The sequence below is a fragment of the Anser brachyrhynchus genome (assembly GCF_964034855.1).
Source record: "Anser brachyrhynchus genome assembly, chromosome: Z".
Classification (NCBI taxonomy): domain Eukaryota; kingdom Metazoa; phylum Chordata; class Aves; order Anseriformes; family Anatidae; genus Anser; species Anser brachyrhynchus.
This window is the reverse complement of record NC_137697.1, coordinates 30522271-30539038: the sequence shown is the minus strand read 5'-3', so window position 1 is coordinate 30539038 and position 16768 is coordinate 30522271. Positions and strand designations below refer to the sequence as shown.

The following is a 16768-nucleotide window of genomic DNA, read 5'->3' as shown; positions in this document are numbered from 1 at the left end:
GAACAACTGATTTTATAAGAAAAGTTGAAGTTTTTCAGTGTATGTTTATACTCTATGCTTGTGTAGACCATCCTTATTTTCTAAATTATCAGTTTTTAAATTGTGAGGTTTTCAAGCTGATTTGAAAGCTTAAAATCTGTAAAGCCTAGAGGCCCTCAGGAAATGAAGACTCCTCTCCACAGTACTCCTCAATTAAACTCTTACAAATTAGAGTGAACTTTGTGTCTATCTTTTGTTTTAGCATGTTTATATCATCCAAGATAATCATCTTGAGGCCCATCACTTGTTCTATCTGACCCAGAAGTTTAAGACAAGATGTACCCTGACATATCTTGACACATCTCTTCCTAACATATGTTCAGCCAAAATGAAGAGGCAGTTTCAGGATGTTTAACCATGACATTACTTTGTAGATCTAATGCAGTACGTGTGTACGTGAATCTTTATCTACACAAATAGTAAACATATATGTATGTGAAGGGGAAGAGTCAAGTGTGTGTTTAGAATTAAAAAACATGAAAGGTTATGCTGGGCTACATTTAAACGGCACTTCTTCCAAGCTCAGGATCGATGCATCCCTAAGAGTAGGAAACTGGGGAAGGGGCGCAGGAAACCTGCGTGGATGAGCAAGGAGCTAATCGATAAGATCAAAAGGAACAGGAAGGTCTATGAAATGTGGAAAAAGGGCCTGTCCTCTTGGGAAGAGTATAGAAGTGTTGTCAGGGCCTGCAGAGACGCAACAAGGAAGGCTAAAGCCCACCTAGAGATGAGGCTTGCAAAAGAGATAAAAGATAATAAAGGTTTTTTTAAGTATGTAAACAGTAAAAGGAAGACTAGAGATAATGTAGGTCCCTTGATGAGCGAGGTGGGTGTCCTGGTAACGGGAAACGTCGAGAAGGCGGAGATACTGAATGCTTTCTTTGCTTCAGTCTTTGCTTCAGGGACTCCCCCCTGAGACTCCTCGACCCTGGCGGGAGGACAAAGGGTCTTTGAAATGGAGGGCTCCTCCCTGGTTGATGAGAGAGTGGTTCGGGAGCGTCTAAGTGGGCTTAATGCACACAAATCCATGGGTCCCGATGGGGTGCCTCCACGTGTGCTAAAGGAGTTGGCAGAGGTGATCGCCGAACCACTCTCTATCATCTTTGAAAGGTCCTGGAGAAGAGGAGAGGTGCCTGAAGACTGGAGGATAGCCAATGTCACTCCGGTCTTCAAGAAGGGCAAGAAGGAGGATCCGGGAAACTACAGGCCAGTCAGTCTCACCTCTGTCCCTGGAAAGGTGTTGGAACAGCTCGTTCTGGATGTCATCTCCAATCAATTGGAAGAGAAGAATGTTATGAGGAGTAGTCAGCATGGATTCACCAAGGGGAAGTCGTGCTCGACCAACCTCGTTGCCTTCTATGATGACATCACCAGCTGGGTAGATGCGGGGAGAGCAGTGGTTGTCATCTACCTTGACTTTAGCAAGGCTTTCGATACTGTCTCCCATGGCACCCTGATAGCAAAGCTGAGAAAGTGTGGGATAGAGGAGTGGACAGTAGGGTGGGCTGAGAACTGGCTGACTGGCCGAGCTCAGAGGGTGGTGATCGGTGTTGCAGAGTTTGGCTGGATACCTGTGACTAGCGGCGTTCCCCAGGGGTCAGTGCTGGGTCCGGGTTTGTTCAACATCTTCCTTGATGACCTTGATGAGGGAATAGTGTCTGCCCTCAGCAAGTACGCCGATGACACAAAGCTGGGAGGAGTGGCTGACACGTCAGAAGGTTGTGCTGCCATTCAGTGAGACCTGGACAGGCTGGAGAGATGGGCAGGAATAAACCAAATGAGGTTTAATAAGAGCAAGTGTAGAATCCTGCACCTGGGAAGGAACAGCCGGATGTATCAGTACAGGCTGGGGGACGACCTGCTGGAGAGGAGCTCTGAGGAGAAGGACCTGGGGGTCCTGGTGGACGACAGGTTGACCATGAGCCAGCAGTGTGCCCTGGTGGCCAAGAGGGCCAATGGGATCCTGGCGTGCATTAAAAGGAGTACGGCCAGCAGGTCAAGGGAGGTGATCCTCCCCCTCTACTCTGCCCCCGTCAGGCCTCACCTGGAGTACTGTGTCCAGTTCTGGGCTCCCCAGTACAAAAAAGACAGGGAACTCCTGGAAAGAGTCCAGCGGAGGGCCACAAAGATGATACGGGGCCTGGAGCGTCTTCCCTATGAGGAAAGGCTGCGAGACCTTGGTCTGTTCAGCCTGGAGAAGAGAAGACATTATCAATGTGTATAAATACCTGAGGTGTGGGAGACAGAGGGATTTGGCCAACCTCTTCTCAGTGGTTTGTGTGGATAGGACAAGGGGCAATGACCACAAGATAGAGCACAGGAATTTCCGCACCAGCATGTGAAAGAACTTCTTCACGGTGAGGGTGACAGAGCACTGGAACAGGCTGTCTAGGGAGGTTGTGGAGTCTCCCTCTCTGGAGATATTCAAGGCCCGTCTGGACGCCTACCTGGGCAGCCTGCTCTAAGGAGCCTGCTTTGGCAGGGGGGTTGGACCCGATGATCTCTTGAGGTCCCTTCCAACCCCTTCGATTCTGTGATTCTGTTATGTTTTGTATTCTTGGAGGTTAAATTTTGTATGATTTAGAGATTAAAAGTTTTTCTCCATCTAAAACTGAAATAGAACTACCCACACATATGAAATACAACAAATAAAAATTAATAATAATAAACATAATAATAATAATTAAAAAAAAAAAAGGTTGTATGGGTGAAAAAGGAAGAGCATGCTGAACAGAGTAGGCTTATGTGTTTACTGCCTGTAAGACAGAGCTGTAAGCGTAGAGTGGTATCTCTACACTCACTGGCTTCCTTGTACACATTGTCACAGGAGGCTTGGCTTAATCAGCTGTGAGCTGAAAAAAGTAATATAAATCAGAACCTTTTGTCATGGAATATTTAAATGTGGATATGATTTAATGGCTTTGGGGAGAAAATTTAGCATGAGAGATTGTAAGAAACAAGAAATCGATTACATGTAAGAAAGGACTTGAACCTCTAATCAAGTATTACCATACACAGAGAGATCCCTAGCTAGTTATAACTTAATTCAAAGGGGACAATGGTTAGAATTTTTGTTAATTTTAAGTTTTATCAAAAAAGACATTCCTATTTGCTCTTTATCTAGGTCTGCATAATACATACTTACAGTGTTATATGGAAAGCCATCTGTAAATATTGAAGCATATGCAACATGGTATCCATAGGTAGTATGTCTTCAATGAAATACAGATATCTGTACAATTTATGCTTTTACTTTTGCTGGGGAAATAAAAATCCTTGCTGCAAATTAACCAAATATAGCTTGATGCAACTAGTAGAAGAAGGCAAAGATCATTTAAGACCGACTTTCTTATTCCTTGCTGTTTCTGTGACAGTGAAGGTAACCCCCCAGCAGCCACAACCTTGACTGCTAGTTTTTGTGATCAGTGGCACATAGCAGCAGCTTTAAGTCTGTCCCTCATCACTGCAAATCCAAAAAGTTTTGTCCTTAGCTAACCGAGACAAAAGGGGGTGGCATCTCATTGAGAGATAGGTCATGTAGCTAACTGCCAGTGCCTCTGACCTGAGCTGTGGAATAATTCCCCAAAAGCACACTGATGTTTGCCTGTTTGGTGCATGCAAACAGCTAACTGCACAGCGGTCGGGTGAGTGACTGAGTGAGGTAACCTTCCACTTATGTGTAGCAGTCTGTTACAGGATCCGTACCTACTATTCTCATGAGTTATTCTCATGCTGGCTGTATTTAATTTTTATTTACTTAAATATCCGTTTTTATAAAACATCCATCTGTTACATAAGCCTGTGAGTGATTTACAAATTAAAGCAAAAACAAAACAAATTACTACCAGTAGTACATTACAAAGCAGCCTGCAGCTGGCTGCAGACAGGAGTCCTAATTCAATACATGTAAGCAGCATAAATTAGACAATGTTATTTCCATCTTCAAACAATGCAATTTAGAAAGAATGAATACTTGTGGCTTCAGATTGGAAATGTGTGTATATAAATTGGGTCACAGATGACAGCAAAGGCCTGGACACCAAAATCTGTACTGTTCTTGGAGTACCACATAAGAATTGCTCAAAAGTGGAACCACTATGGCTGGCTGGAAGTTGTGGGAGAAGTAAATGCGAGAAACATAGGTCACACTCATGGGCAGAATAGCCAAAATTAGTTGGATCAGAGAAGACATAATCTTAGAGCTTTCAAATGTGAACCTGTCCTTTTGTTTTGTTTTGCTTTCTTTTGCTGTTGGGTATTTGTAGTTGTTATTGTTGTGCTGTTGTTTTATCTTCTGGATGATTTTTATTAACATAAAGTACCTCTAAAATACTGTTCCATCAGACAGGTAGAAATGGGGGGAATAGCAATTAGCGATGTCCACAGTGCTCAAAGGTATTCAAATCTGCAAACACTTCCTGACTAATGCTGCAAACCAGGACCATGCTGCGAACCAGCATCTGCATGATGGGTTTCCTAAATCTCTGTGTATGACATGCTGAACAGCTTCTGCATAGAGATTGGTTCTGGTGCTCTGCAGCTGGGTCAACAGTGTGAGAGTCCTTCTAAAAGTATTCTGTAATTCATTACTGTTGGGGGGTTTCACAGTCTTGTAAGGTTTCATTGTCAATGGCCATATGTGAAGCCTTTCTAAACATTCCACAGTAGCATGCAAGGTTCTGAAGAATACATGACATTGACCTTCATCATTAACTTTGAATTCAGAAAGGTGACACACATCAGAGCTGAAATTATGAAAACCAGCTTTAATCAAGTAAATACAGGCTTTACCATTTGGGGCAAATTGCATTTTCCAGTGCTCTAGAAAATGTGAGGGGAGGAAACACTCAATCCTCTGAAGACTGAAGATAATAAACTAACTAAATAAATAAATAGAACCTGCAAAAACTGAAAGACATTTGCAGGCTTCATAATCAAATAAGAGCTAGTGGTTTTTGCAGTAGTGTATAGTCCAACATGTTCGGTTAGGTTCTGAAGCTGAGACTCAGGATTTAAAAGATCAGAGACAGTACAGAGGAATATCTTTGCAAGGCTTTCAAACTGTTTAATGCATGAGGAAGCATTGGAATAATTTTGATTTGATGGCATGCAACAGTGCTTGTTGGTTATAGTTACCATGCTGATGTTATGTCCAGCATTTGCCCAAAAGGAAGGATGCCAATAAAATGATGTATTCATTATATAAGTATTTTAATATGTTTTTATCAATACATGCTGGAATGGATTGCCTGACATTACATTGCAGAATTTTTAAGTCCTACCTTCAGGCAAATCTCATGCTTACTAGCAAAAATGAAAGTGTGAAATGCTTTTTAATGTATATTTAACAACAGATAGTCTAGTGATTACTGATGTGTATTCTCTCTGGATTTTTCCCTTGGTATCAGAAGGCAATATTAAGAGACAACATTTTTACACATTTATGCTATCTACATCCATCAGATGCTAACTTTTTACATATTTTTAAATGTCACTTATAACAGGGCTGAAAAAAAAAGTCATCCCTTAAATCTAAACCACACCAAGATTGCAAGTCTGCAATCAGCTCCCAGTAATAGTCCAGTTATGGTTAAAACAGTGTCTCTATTTCTACCTTTTGATGCAAGTTTATAATGAATGTGTTTTTCAGTACTGTTTTCATAAAAAAAAAAAAAAGAAAGAAAAAAAAAGAAAAAAAAAGAAAGAAAAAAGGAGTAAGATAATAGTTTTATATGGTATTTTTAAGACTTTTTGCCTTGCATCAGACTTTCTTATGAGAAGGTCGTGAATGACTTCAGCTTTATGTTTACCTACATTTCAAAAGCAAATCTATCAAATTCATTTATTTAGCTCTTTCTTTTAGTGTCACTATTTTATAACAATTAAAGTACAATTTTCAATATTTCCATAATGGAATGCACAGCAACAGTTCATGCTTTATACTAATGTATGCCAAACTATTGCATAGTATATAGATCACTGTTGTTAAAATAGCAGTATTGGAGTATTTAGATCACAGATCCCCAGTGGTCTACATTTTGTTTGCTTTGACATTATTAAACTTAATCTGTTTCTCTTACTGTGATTGTAATTACCATATTTGCATGGCTGAAAAGTTTGGGGTCTTTTTGGTTGAGTTCTATTAACTCTGTCTGCATGTTGTTTTTTGAGCTTAGTATTTCATGTGCGGGCAGCAGAGCACCTTCTATTGAATTCAATAATTATGCAGAATCAATAAGTTTTTTTCTTTGTGTTTGTTGTTTCTTTGATATGGCCTCTAGGATGCTGCAGGCAAGGTGCTGGACCGCTGGGCCATCATGTCCAGGGAAGAAGAGATCATTACCCTTCAGCAGTTCCTGAGATTTGGAGAAACCAAATCCATTGTGGAGCTGATGGCAATTCAAGAAAAAGAAGGGCAGGCTGTGGCTGTGCCATCTTCAAAGACAGATTCAGATATAAGGACTTTTATTGAAAGCAATAATCGCACCAGGAGCCCAAGTCTCCTTGCTCACCTGGAGAATAGCAACCCTTCCAGCATTCATCATTTTGAAAACATCCCGAATAGCCTTGCATTCCTGCTTCCTTTCCAGTACATAAATCCAGTCTCTGCTCCACTGCTGGGGCTGCCTCCAAATGGCCTCCTGCTGGAACAGCCAGCAATGAGGCTCCGTGAACCAAGCCTTACAACCCAAAATGAATATAATGAGAGCAGTGAATCTGAAGTTTCCCCTACACCTTTCAAGAATGAGCAAACATCCAGCAGGAATGCTTTGACCAGCATCACAAATGTTGAACCCAAAACTGAGCCAGCCTGTGTCTCTCCTGTTCAGACACCTACGCCTGTCAATGATTTATCGAAACCAGAACATACTAAAAGCTCGTTCCGCATTCACAGAATGAGGAGAATGGGGTCTGCCTCCAGAAAAGGAAGAGTGTTTTGTAATGCATGTGGCAAAACTTTTTATGACAAAGGTACTCTTAAAATCCACTACAATGCCGTTCACCTGAAAATCAAGCACCGGTGCACTATTGAGGGTTGCAACATGGTCTTCAGCTCTCTCAGAAGCCGCAATCGTCACAGTGCTAACCCCAACCCCCGCCTCCACATGCCTATGCTAAGGAATAATCGAGACAAAGATCTAATTCGTGCTACATCAGGTGCTGCCACTCCAGTCATAGCAAGTACAAAATCCAACCTAACTTTAACAAGCCCTGGGCGTCCACCAATGGGATTTACCACTCCCCCTCTAGATCCTGTGCTACAGAATCCTCTTCCCAGCCAGCTGGTGTTTCCAGCTTTAAAGACTGTCCAACCTGTTCCTCCTTTTTACAGAAATTTACTTACTTCTGGAGAGATGGTGAGTCCTCCAACCTCCCTCCCTACCAGTCCAATAATACCAGCATCAAGTGGCATGGAGCAGCATCCCCCTCCTCCTTCAGAGTCATCGATTCCATCAGTGCTGATGCCCACTCCAGAGCCTAATACTGATCTTGCCCCGAAGAAGAAGCCAAGGAAGTCAAGCATGCCAGTTAAAATAGAAAAGGAAGTTATTGATACTGCCGATGAGTTTGATGATGAAGATGAAGAGGTGAATGACAGCAGTACAATGGTGAATGACATTGGTCATGACAATCACTGCCATTCTCAGGAAGAAATGAGCCCAGGCCTGTCAGTGAAAGACTTTTCTAAAACTGACAGAAGCAGATGTATTACCCGACCAGATATAAGAAGGGCAGACAGCATGACGTCAGAAGACCAAGAGCATGAGAGAGACTATGAAAATGAGTCGGAGTCATCAGAGCCCAAATTGTGTGAGGAATCCATGGAAGGCGATGATCGCCTCCATGAACCTGGTGAAAAATCTATGATGCATGGTGACAGACCAGATGAAAACCACAATGACTCTTCTAACCAGGATGTTATTAAGGTGAAGGAAGAGTATACAGACCCTACATATGATATGTTCTACATGAGCCAATATGGACTGTACAATGGAGGCAGTGCCAGTATGGCTGCCCTTCATGAAAGTTTTGCATCCACATTCAACTATAGCAGCCCTCAGAAGTTCTCCCCAGAAGGTGAAATGTGCTCAAGCCCAGACCCCAAGATCTGCTACGTGTGCAAGAAGAGTTTCAAGAGTTCCTACAGTGTGAAACTTCACTACAGGAATGTTCATTTAAAAGAGATGCATGTCTGCACGGTGGCTGGCTGTAACGCTGCGTTCCCATCACGGAGAAGCAGAGACAGGTCAGTAAATATTAATTGATTTTCTACATTATTAAATGTGTTGAATTATGTAGGAATAGGGAGTTTAGGGTACATGAAGAAATAGAGAGAGGCACGATAATGACAAGTGACAATCATGTTCCCATGACATTGAGAGAATTTTATCACTTCAAGATTTTCATTGTTGCTTGGCATTCAGAATAGTATATATTGTGCCATCCTCTTAAGTGACTGGCAAGATAATAAATATCATTATTCTTTCTGTGTACCTGTGACTATGTGTACTTCTCTTCTTAAGCTGCAACTTATTACATTTATTTTCTTCTCCCTGCAGCTTTTAAATCTAGAAAAGCTTCTATTAAATATATAGTAAATAATATACAATGCAAATATCTTAATGCATGCATAGAAGTAGGAAGGAAGGGAAGGGATGGATGGACAGTTGGATGAATGGGTGGAGAGAGAGAGAATGGAAGAATTCGAATAAAAGAATGATTTTCATCCCAATAGGGTGATATAGAAGCAAACAGGAAACATTAAAAGAATAGTCTTTCTTCTCTTCAATTTTTAAAATTAGCAAGAACAAGTAAATATTAAGAAAATAATGGTCTCTTTTTAGGAATGTATACACGTCTCGGTCCTCTATGGTTATTTAGTCCACTTTCTTTTCTTCTCTGAGCAAGTCCCTTCCCTACTGATTGGAATAATGCACACTCAGACAGAAGAGACTAGACCCCTACATATTGTTAAGATCAACCCAGGGTATATTCTGCTGGGCCTTCAAATGACATCATGCCCAAGCTATGCTGCATCAATACTGAAACAGTTGGGCTTAAACAGAAGCAGCTGGTCTTTAAACTCTTAGGTTTATATATACACACACTATTCTTTTTGATTCCTGAGGAAAATGTAATCTAAATGGAATTTCTCAAGGTGGTAGGATAATGCAGTTATTTCATAGTTAAGGATAAGAGCTCTCACATGTGATGATGATCATATTGTCACATAACAAAATCTCTCTGGTTCATGGAGTGATGGAGAGATTGGGTCATCTCTTTTCCTTTATTTGTGTTTCATATTTTTTCATTATGCTGTAAAGATTCAGCAGACACAGGAAGGAAATTAAACCTAGCTAAGTATCTCACACACAGCTCTTTTTTTTTTTTTTTTTTTTTTTCATTGAAATTGATGGGGTTTGAAAGTGAATATATCTTGCAATACAAAATGAAAGCAACTTAGTGCTGAGGAAACTAAAGAGACAAAATTTGCTTTTTTGATGGAGTCCAGTCCCTGACTATCTCATATATTCTCTTTCCATTTATAAAATTCCCTGAAAAGAAGAAGAAGAACCATTAGGAAACAATTTCAAAACAGACAAGGACGATCTAGAAAGTTTGTTTTACAGTAGGAAGAAACCACTGGGCATCAAGCCGGGAAAAGTGAATTAAGACTTCATTCTTTGAGTGTCTTGGTAACTTTTATGAGACTTGAATTTGACAAAGGAAGTGGATGAGTCAATAGCATACTTCATTCTGAGTTTAGATATGTTCAATTCCTGAAACTGCACAGGTTCTGTTAGTCCAAAATTTGGCTTGGTTGGTCTGTTTCCTCAAGTGAATTAGTGAAATGTTAATTGTATACTAGGCAAAACAGCTTTGGATTCAGTGCATGAATTAAGAAGTGACTAGATTTAGAATTTGGAACATTGTGCAATATTAAATTTCAGAAGGAAACGATTGATAGATTATGCTAATAATAAAGGTAGTATATTAAAGATTTGTATGTCCTAACAAAGAGATGACTGTGATGATGTACATAAAATATTTCTGAGACATGAACATTCAAAATAGGACACATTTTGAAAATATTTCGAGAACTATGTAGGATACTTCTATTAAGCTTATTGAAAGTAAGCCATAAAATAAAAATCTATGATTCAGGAACTGAAAAAGCAGGCTGCATATTTAAGATAAAATTATTATTTACGTATCATTTTGAGTTGTATAAGTCACAAAATCATCTTTTTATATCATTTCACCAGCAATATTCAGAATATGTTTCAGTTATTTGTTACACTTGAGACAACAGAAATTCATAGGCATGATATGTCCATTAATTGCAAAGATTTAACAGTGGTCATGCACTTCAGAAAGGTGGTTTCAGAAGGAATGGTACAGTTTGTTTGCCCATTCAGGTTTGATGTTTTCCCAGGTTCATTAGAACCTCTGGTTAGCAAATTTTTCTGGAAATGCCTTGCAAGAGCCAAGTAATACTCTCATGGTTCTTGTTAATACTTTCAGACATTTGAGAGAAGTATCTTTGAAACTTCCTCCTGCTATCCAGTCTTGTCCAGAAATGCAATGTCTAGGACTGTACAGAAATGAAAGCATAGGTAGAGCATATAAAACAAAGTGGACAAAAGATTTAAGTAAATGTTTTAAACATTATTTTCTATTTTTTTTCTATTAAAAAAAAATCATACAATACATTTAGGAAGCAGAATTTAACTTAATGTATTCTTTTTGTAAACTGCTTAATAACCCAAACGGCTTTTCCATACAATTTAGTATATAAATATAAGAAAATAAATGCATTTACTTTAGAGAGAGGCATTACATAAGTTTACAAGGTCTAGCTCTTCAGATTTCGGACAGTCCCTCAAAATAATTGGGTAAAATGGCATTGCAAACTGAGAACTTCTGGTCACTTAAAGCAATTTCACTTAAAAGCTCAGAAACATTTTGCTATTAATTGCTGTAGAAGAAATAAAAAATAGCTACCTAAAGCACACAGTGAGTGTTACTGGATAAAATTTTTCATGTATTGCAGTTTCTTTCTTTTGGATACATTATCAAAAGTCTGTGTGATTTGCTTGTATTATGACTGAAATGATCGACTGACTTTTAAGTACCTAAGGAAGCTTAGAATTTCTTTGCTTCAAAAATTAAAATTAAATGATTTTTTCAGTATGATCTTATTAATGAAATGGGAGTTCTAGCTGTCCCATAGGTTATAGAGTCTTGTTGAAGTTTTTATCTTTATTATTAATAATATTATAGGTAATTGTATTAATAATATTAAAAATCATAACTAGTTAGAGAAATGTTCTAAAAAGAAAACACAAGCTTATGTGCAGATAAATAACATTGGTTGATCTTTTCTGTTTCATGTAGAGCCATCTGATATGGCTTCAGATCTTTTCCAGTGCAATTCTAGTTAATCAAATGGTTGACTATATTCCCCCTATCTTGTACATACAAGAAACTGAATTGTTGACAGTGGCGGTAGCTGCTGCAAAACGGGCTTTGCAAGGGTGGGGTTTTGATACACATAGTTACCAGAGAGAGCAGATCACTCCAGGAGAAAACACAACACTGCTTTGAGTGATGGAGAGGTTTTTTTATCCATGTGTCACAGCTGCAACCCTTCATTGTGGAGCATATCCTGCAGCAGTGTGTGTTAAGTTTTGACTAAATTCAGCTTCACTGTTCCTAGATCAGCTGTGCCTAGGTCAAATGCTGTATAAATATTCTTCTGCTGGAAAGGTTGGAATATCTTCTAAGATCTTTGAGTAAGCACTGCTATTCCTTGTAAATCAGGGTCAAGATAACCAGAAGACTCAGGAGTCCTACCTCACACATGTTTTTTCAACACAGGGCAGAGGAAAGCAAAACAGAGTTCTTCCATTTACTGTCAATGTCCCAGTACTTCTATTTTCCTTTCTAAACTTTAGCCTATATTAATGAATATCCAAAATACACTGAGCCTAGATTTTTTTTAATAGCTTTTTTTTTTTTCACCACCTTCTCAGCTACAAGTAACAGCACTCATCAAATCAATCTTATACATACCTAGGTCTTTGATCTTTTTCCCAAATAGAGTATTACAACTATCTCTCTTTTCCTTGAAACACTATGCTTGTCAAAAACATTTTTTATTCCTTTCTTCACCTGCCACTCCCTGAATTAGCTGTTCATCCACTGCTGTTTCTATATTTACTTCAAATGTCGTTTCTTCTAGAGGCAAGATGTACAGGCTAGATCTTGTTGCAGGAAGGCAATGCGAAGTAAATAGTAAAGGAACCCATATTAAAAGTGATGTCAGTGATCAGGAGCAATGTCATGCCTGCTTTTAGAACAGAAAGACATCGTTTCCAAGGAAGTTTTTAGTAGGAAAAGACAAAGAAGGGAGGAAGATAAATTCCTGTGAGAACTTTGCACTTGAATGGAAAGAATCGTCTTTGGAAAGATAATTATTTCTGGACTCAGAAGAGGCCTGTCCTACGACTGAGGAGAAAAGGCCTGTGGCTCTGGCTGCTGGATTCCCCTGGGATCTGCTTCCCAGCCTCATCTGTGAGTCCTGCTCCAGCAAATACTGACTTTGCCTTACAAAGAAATAGGTGTGGTTGCTCCTTGAAGGCAGCACTGAGCTACAGATGCTCAGGAAATGATTCTGAGCTGCAGATTAGACATGGAGACAGGAAGAGGGAATAGTTACTTCCTGTCCAAAGGGGACAGTAATGCCGAAGTTTCATCTGCGTCTGTGCTGGAGAGCACACACACAGAGGTGAAGATCTGGAAGATGAAGCTTAGAGCTTTTAGCTTGGTTTCTGGCTCGTGCCTTTAAGAGCCAAGAAATTTGTGGTCAAAAACACTAATGGAACAGGATGCCTGGTGGATCTTCTTCCATGGGTAATTCTTGTAGAGGAGCTACTGTTAGATCTTTAAGAGAAATACAGACATCTCCTCTGTCAGCCTTACTGCATGGTAAATGCAGATTTCACCTCAGTACTGGCACTAAATTAGTTCAGAAACACTGAATCTGTGTTTCTTAGGCTACAACACATTAGTAATAATATGTTACCAAGTTTTTCTTTCTTTCAGTGTACATGAGATAAATTAATGTTCAGTGTACCTGCTTGGAGGAGCAAAACAACAACTTTTCACTTTACCTTTTTTCTACTAAAGTAGGAATATTAATTGTTCAGATTTGTCTTTAATTTTTTTCTCACGAAGTGAGTGTGGGTGTGTATGTTCCACAAGATGAGAAAGGTGGTTGAGCCCCATGAATAAATTTTAAAACAAAATAATATCTGCTTAGGGTGACTTATAAATAAATATGAGGCAACTATTGGTGCTAAGTGTGATCATGCCACTTCATTGCTAGTTAAATCAGTCCAGATTTAAACATGTAAACTCTTTGATTTGAATAGAGCATGACATCTGTAGGTGGTTTATTAAAACCTGCTGATGTCTCCAGAACTAAATTTGTGGATATAGGCCTCTGGGTAGTTGTATTGAAAAAACAGAGACATACTTTTTGTCTGGTTACCTGACTTCCAGGCCTATACAGGTGTGCTTGAATAAATTAACATCAGTTACCTGTGATGAGCCAGTGCATACATTATCAAGGGAGGTGAAGATGTGAGAAACCTGCTACCTACCTCCTGTTATCACCTTCTTGACAAAACAGCACCCATTTTTTCATCATTCTACTATGCTTGGAATCTTGTACAGATAACATTTTAGGGAATTATTTTCTATGAACACTTTCAATTCTAAGAAGAGATAGCTCCAAGAAATAAGTTATTTCACACCAGTCCATGATAACTATTACTATATTTCCCCTAATATAGTTAGCTGTCACATACAGCTTTAATTTCCTCCAGTAAGAACAATGAAATAGGGTTTTAAGACATTAGGAGTTTGATGGACCATCTGTCAAGAGACAAAAGGGCTTTTTTCTACATTTTTAAAATACAAACTTATTTACACAGGTACTGCTGTTTCTAGATGCGATGCAGTTCATGAAGAGACTAGCCGCATATCCAATACAATTGTATGAACCATTAGGTCTTCTATTGGAGAGCTGCTAACATTTGTGCCATCGCTAATGTTTACTTAACCCTTTACTTAACTCTTCTTTAACCCAAGAGAACCTGGATCATAAAGAAACGTTTTGTGCCACCATTAACACAGAGTTAGCCTCTTTCATGAGTAATCATGTTGAACACAAAGGGACTACCTACAACACTGCATGCTCACCAGTGTGAACAAGAGAAGCTGAACTGAAACTTTAATGCATAGAAATAACTTATTCCTTTTTTTTTTCTTTAAATAAATTAATAAATAACCAAGCCCTGAAGACTGAAGAGGCTACTTATGTGAGTAAATGTTGCAGAATTAGCTTTTGCATGGACAGAGGTGTCTTCTGCAGCTACACATGTCCATTTGTTTTGGGTTTGAGTTGGAGGCTGTGGTGGTTAGGCAGGAACTGCCAGAATGGAAAAGCAGAGACATCTGGCGAAGAAACCTTGTGAAATGACTCAGCTGGGAGTCTTGCAGAATAGTTAATCTTTGTAGACATTTTCCATTTCTGGTATAGCTTAGTAAGGACATAGTAACAGGTGCCCTTTTAGAGTGGAGAAAAACAAGAGGCAAGGTGTGTGTCTCTTGGGGGGGAAAGGAGTTGCTAAATCTTCTGGTAAGGAATGGTCTGCATCTGCAGGGTCCTGATCTTCATGCTGACCTGTGGTCAAGATGGAGAGGATCGAAAGCAGTAGAACGTGGCAGTGGAAAGGTGATATCACTTCTCCAGCACGTCATTTGGAGAGGCTCGGCAATATAGGAACTGCAGGAACAGCAAGGAGAGAGAAGAAGTTTGTTGGGGTAGGAGGGAAGGGCTGTTTAATGTGTGGCAAAGTAAAAATTTGAATCCTGCAGTGCTTAAGGTTAAGTTGGTAGTGAAGTTTGCCTGGAAATACAATTACAGTAAGAAGATGTAAATTTATGTTTGTGGGAATACCAGTGCCTGATGAGATATACCTGTTTCTGGAACATATCCTCTAAACAAAGAGGTCTCATTCAAGGTATTGTCATTGTTTCTTCCTTTTGGGGATTATTGATTATCTTCTCAAAATTTGCAAGGGTGGGAGAGAAAAGCTGTAGGGACAGTGGGCTTGGAAATTCTCAGCCGTGAGGCTTCGTCCTTGTCCGGGTTGGAGGTAAAGATATCCATGTCCCTAAAAGACAACCATCATATATACATAACATGATACATTCACTAGCTGTGCTTATCTGTCTGGCGAAAGAAACTGTCACCAGAAGAGGCAAACATTACATCAGTCTAACCAAAGATTACTTCTGGATGAGGCCATTTTGTTAATGCCCATCCCCTTAATAGTGATGATGCTCCCACCTCTACATTTGAGCCATTTCATTCATTAGAATATGAATTTAGTGACTCTTGTTATATCTGAATTTAAACTTTTAGCTGAAAAAATAAGAAAATTTATGAAGCACATCCTATGACTTAGAAAAAAGTCCCGACCCTGACCTTGCCTTCTGACCCAGAAGGGAAAAAATATTAACACTTGTAGATGACTCAAGATAACTACAACATATTTTGGAGGTTAGGGTTTTGGTCCTGTCAGTATATCTAGACGGAAGTAGACACTGTGCACAGTTGGCGTCAGCCCAAAGATGCAATCATTCTTAGGATTCATGAGGTCAATGGATATTTTTTAAAGTTGCATTATGCAACTGATGACCGATATGCTAAAACAAAGCCCATTCGGGTTCCTATCCCATTGCATTTTGACAGTTTAAGGTAGGTTGGGTCTCAGGTTGTTTGGCTAAGAATTACAGGGACCCCTTTTGCTGCAGTCTCTGATGTCTGAAGATGTATGAGGAGGGAGTGGTCTGCACTGGGGTACGTTTTAGCAAAAAGATGTTGCTTAAAAAATGTTTGGCAATTTATGGAATCTGGAAATCAAATAAAAACCAACAACAAAAAAAGACCTCCCTCAATCTGGGAGACCTTTTCATAGTTATACAAGCTGCCAGTGGTTAGAAAATGTGGGAGGGGATAATAGTAGAGCCTGTCATTACAGCTTTATACTGTGCAGTTAGAAAATGGTACGGGGAAAGATATAACCAGACTGCTATGTACTTATCTCAGGGTGATCCTGAAGGAAGAGGTGCAGAGTTACCAATGAGTTAAATATTCGACTGCATCAAGAGAAGACTGTGTACTGTGCAAGCACAGCAAACTTTCTGTGCATGGCTTTTCTGTCCTGTGCTTCTCTTCAGGAGAGACAGCCAGCTGTGCCACGCACTGTGTGCCAGTAGTAGTGATACTACGCCGCAGGTACTGCAGTGGAAACTGCTCACTTGCATGTCAGCAGGTACACATGAAAGGTTCCCAATGCCACTAGAGATACCTCTGACAGTCTACTAGGTCCCAAGGTAACACACAGGGATATCTCATGTGCACTACCATTTACAGATTCTCACATGCTGTTTTAATGGTGAACAGTGAATACTTCCTGATAGAAGTTTGTAGCCCACCACTTCTAACAAAATCTAAGGCTTTTAGCAGTGCCTCCTAATTCCCAGCAACATCTAAATGAGCACTTTGCCTTGTGCTAAGGAAGTTTCTTTTTTCTTTTCTCTTTCTTTTCTTTTCTTTTCTTTTCTTTTCTTTTCTTTTCTTTTCTTTTCT

At 39.6% G+C, this 16768-nt stretch overlaps 1 protein-coding gene across 7 annotated transcripts in view; it reads left to right on the top strand.

Annotated features, from left to right (window-relative positions):
- Window positions 1–16768, top strand: part of BNC2 (basonuclin zinc finger protein 2) — a 344959-nt gene that overhangs the window by 314389 nt on the left and 13802 nt on the right. For 6 of the 7 annotated variants that reach the window (XM_080573880.1, XM_080573877.1, XM_080573881.1 and 3 more), the window contains one exon: window positions 6321–8287. In XM_080573880.1, the coding sequence (XP_080430006.1) occupies window positions 6321–8287 (1967 nt within the window). Of the gene's footprint in view, window positions 1–6320; window positions 8288–14773; window positions 16690–16768 lie in introns of those variants that run through there. The other variant, XM_080573878.1, reaches the window with a different exon arrangement.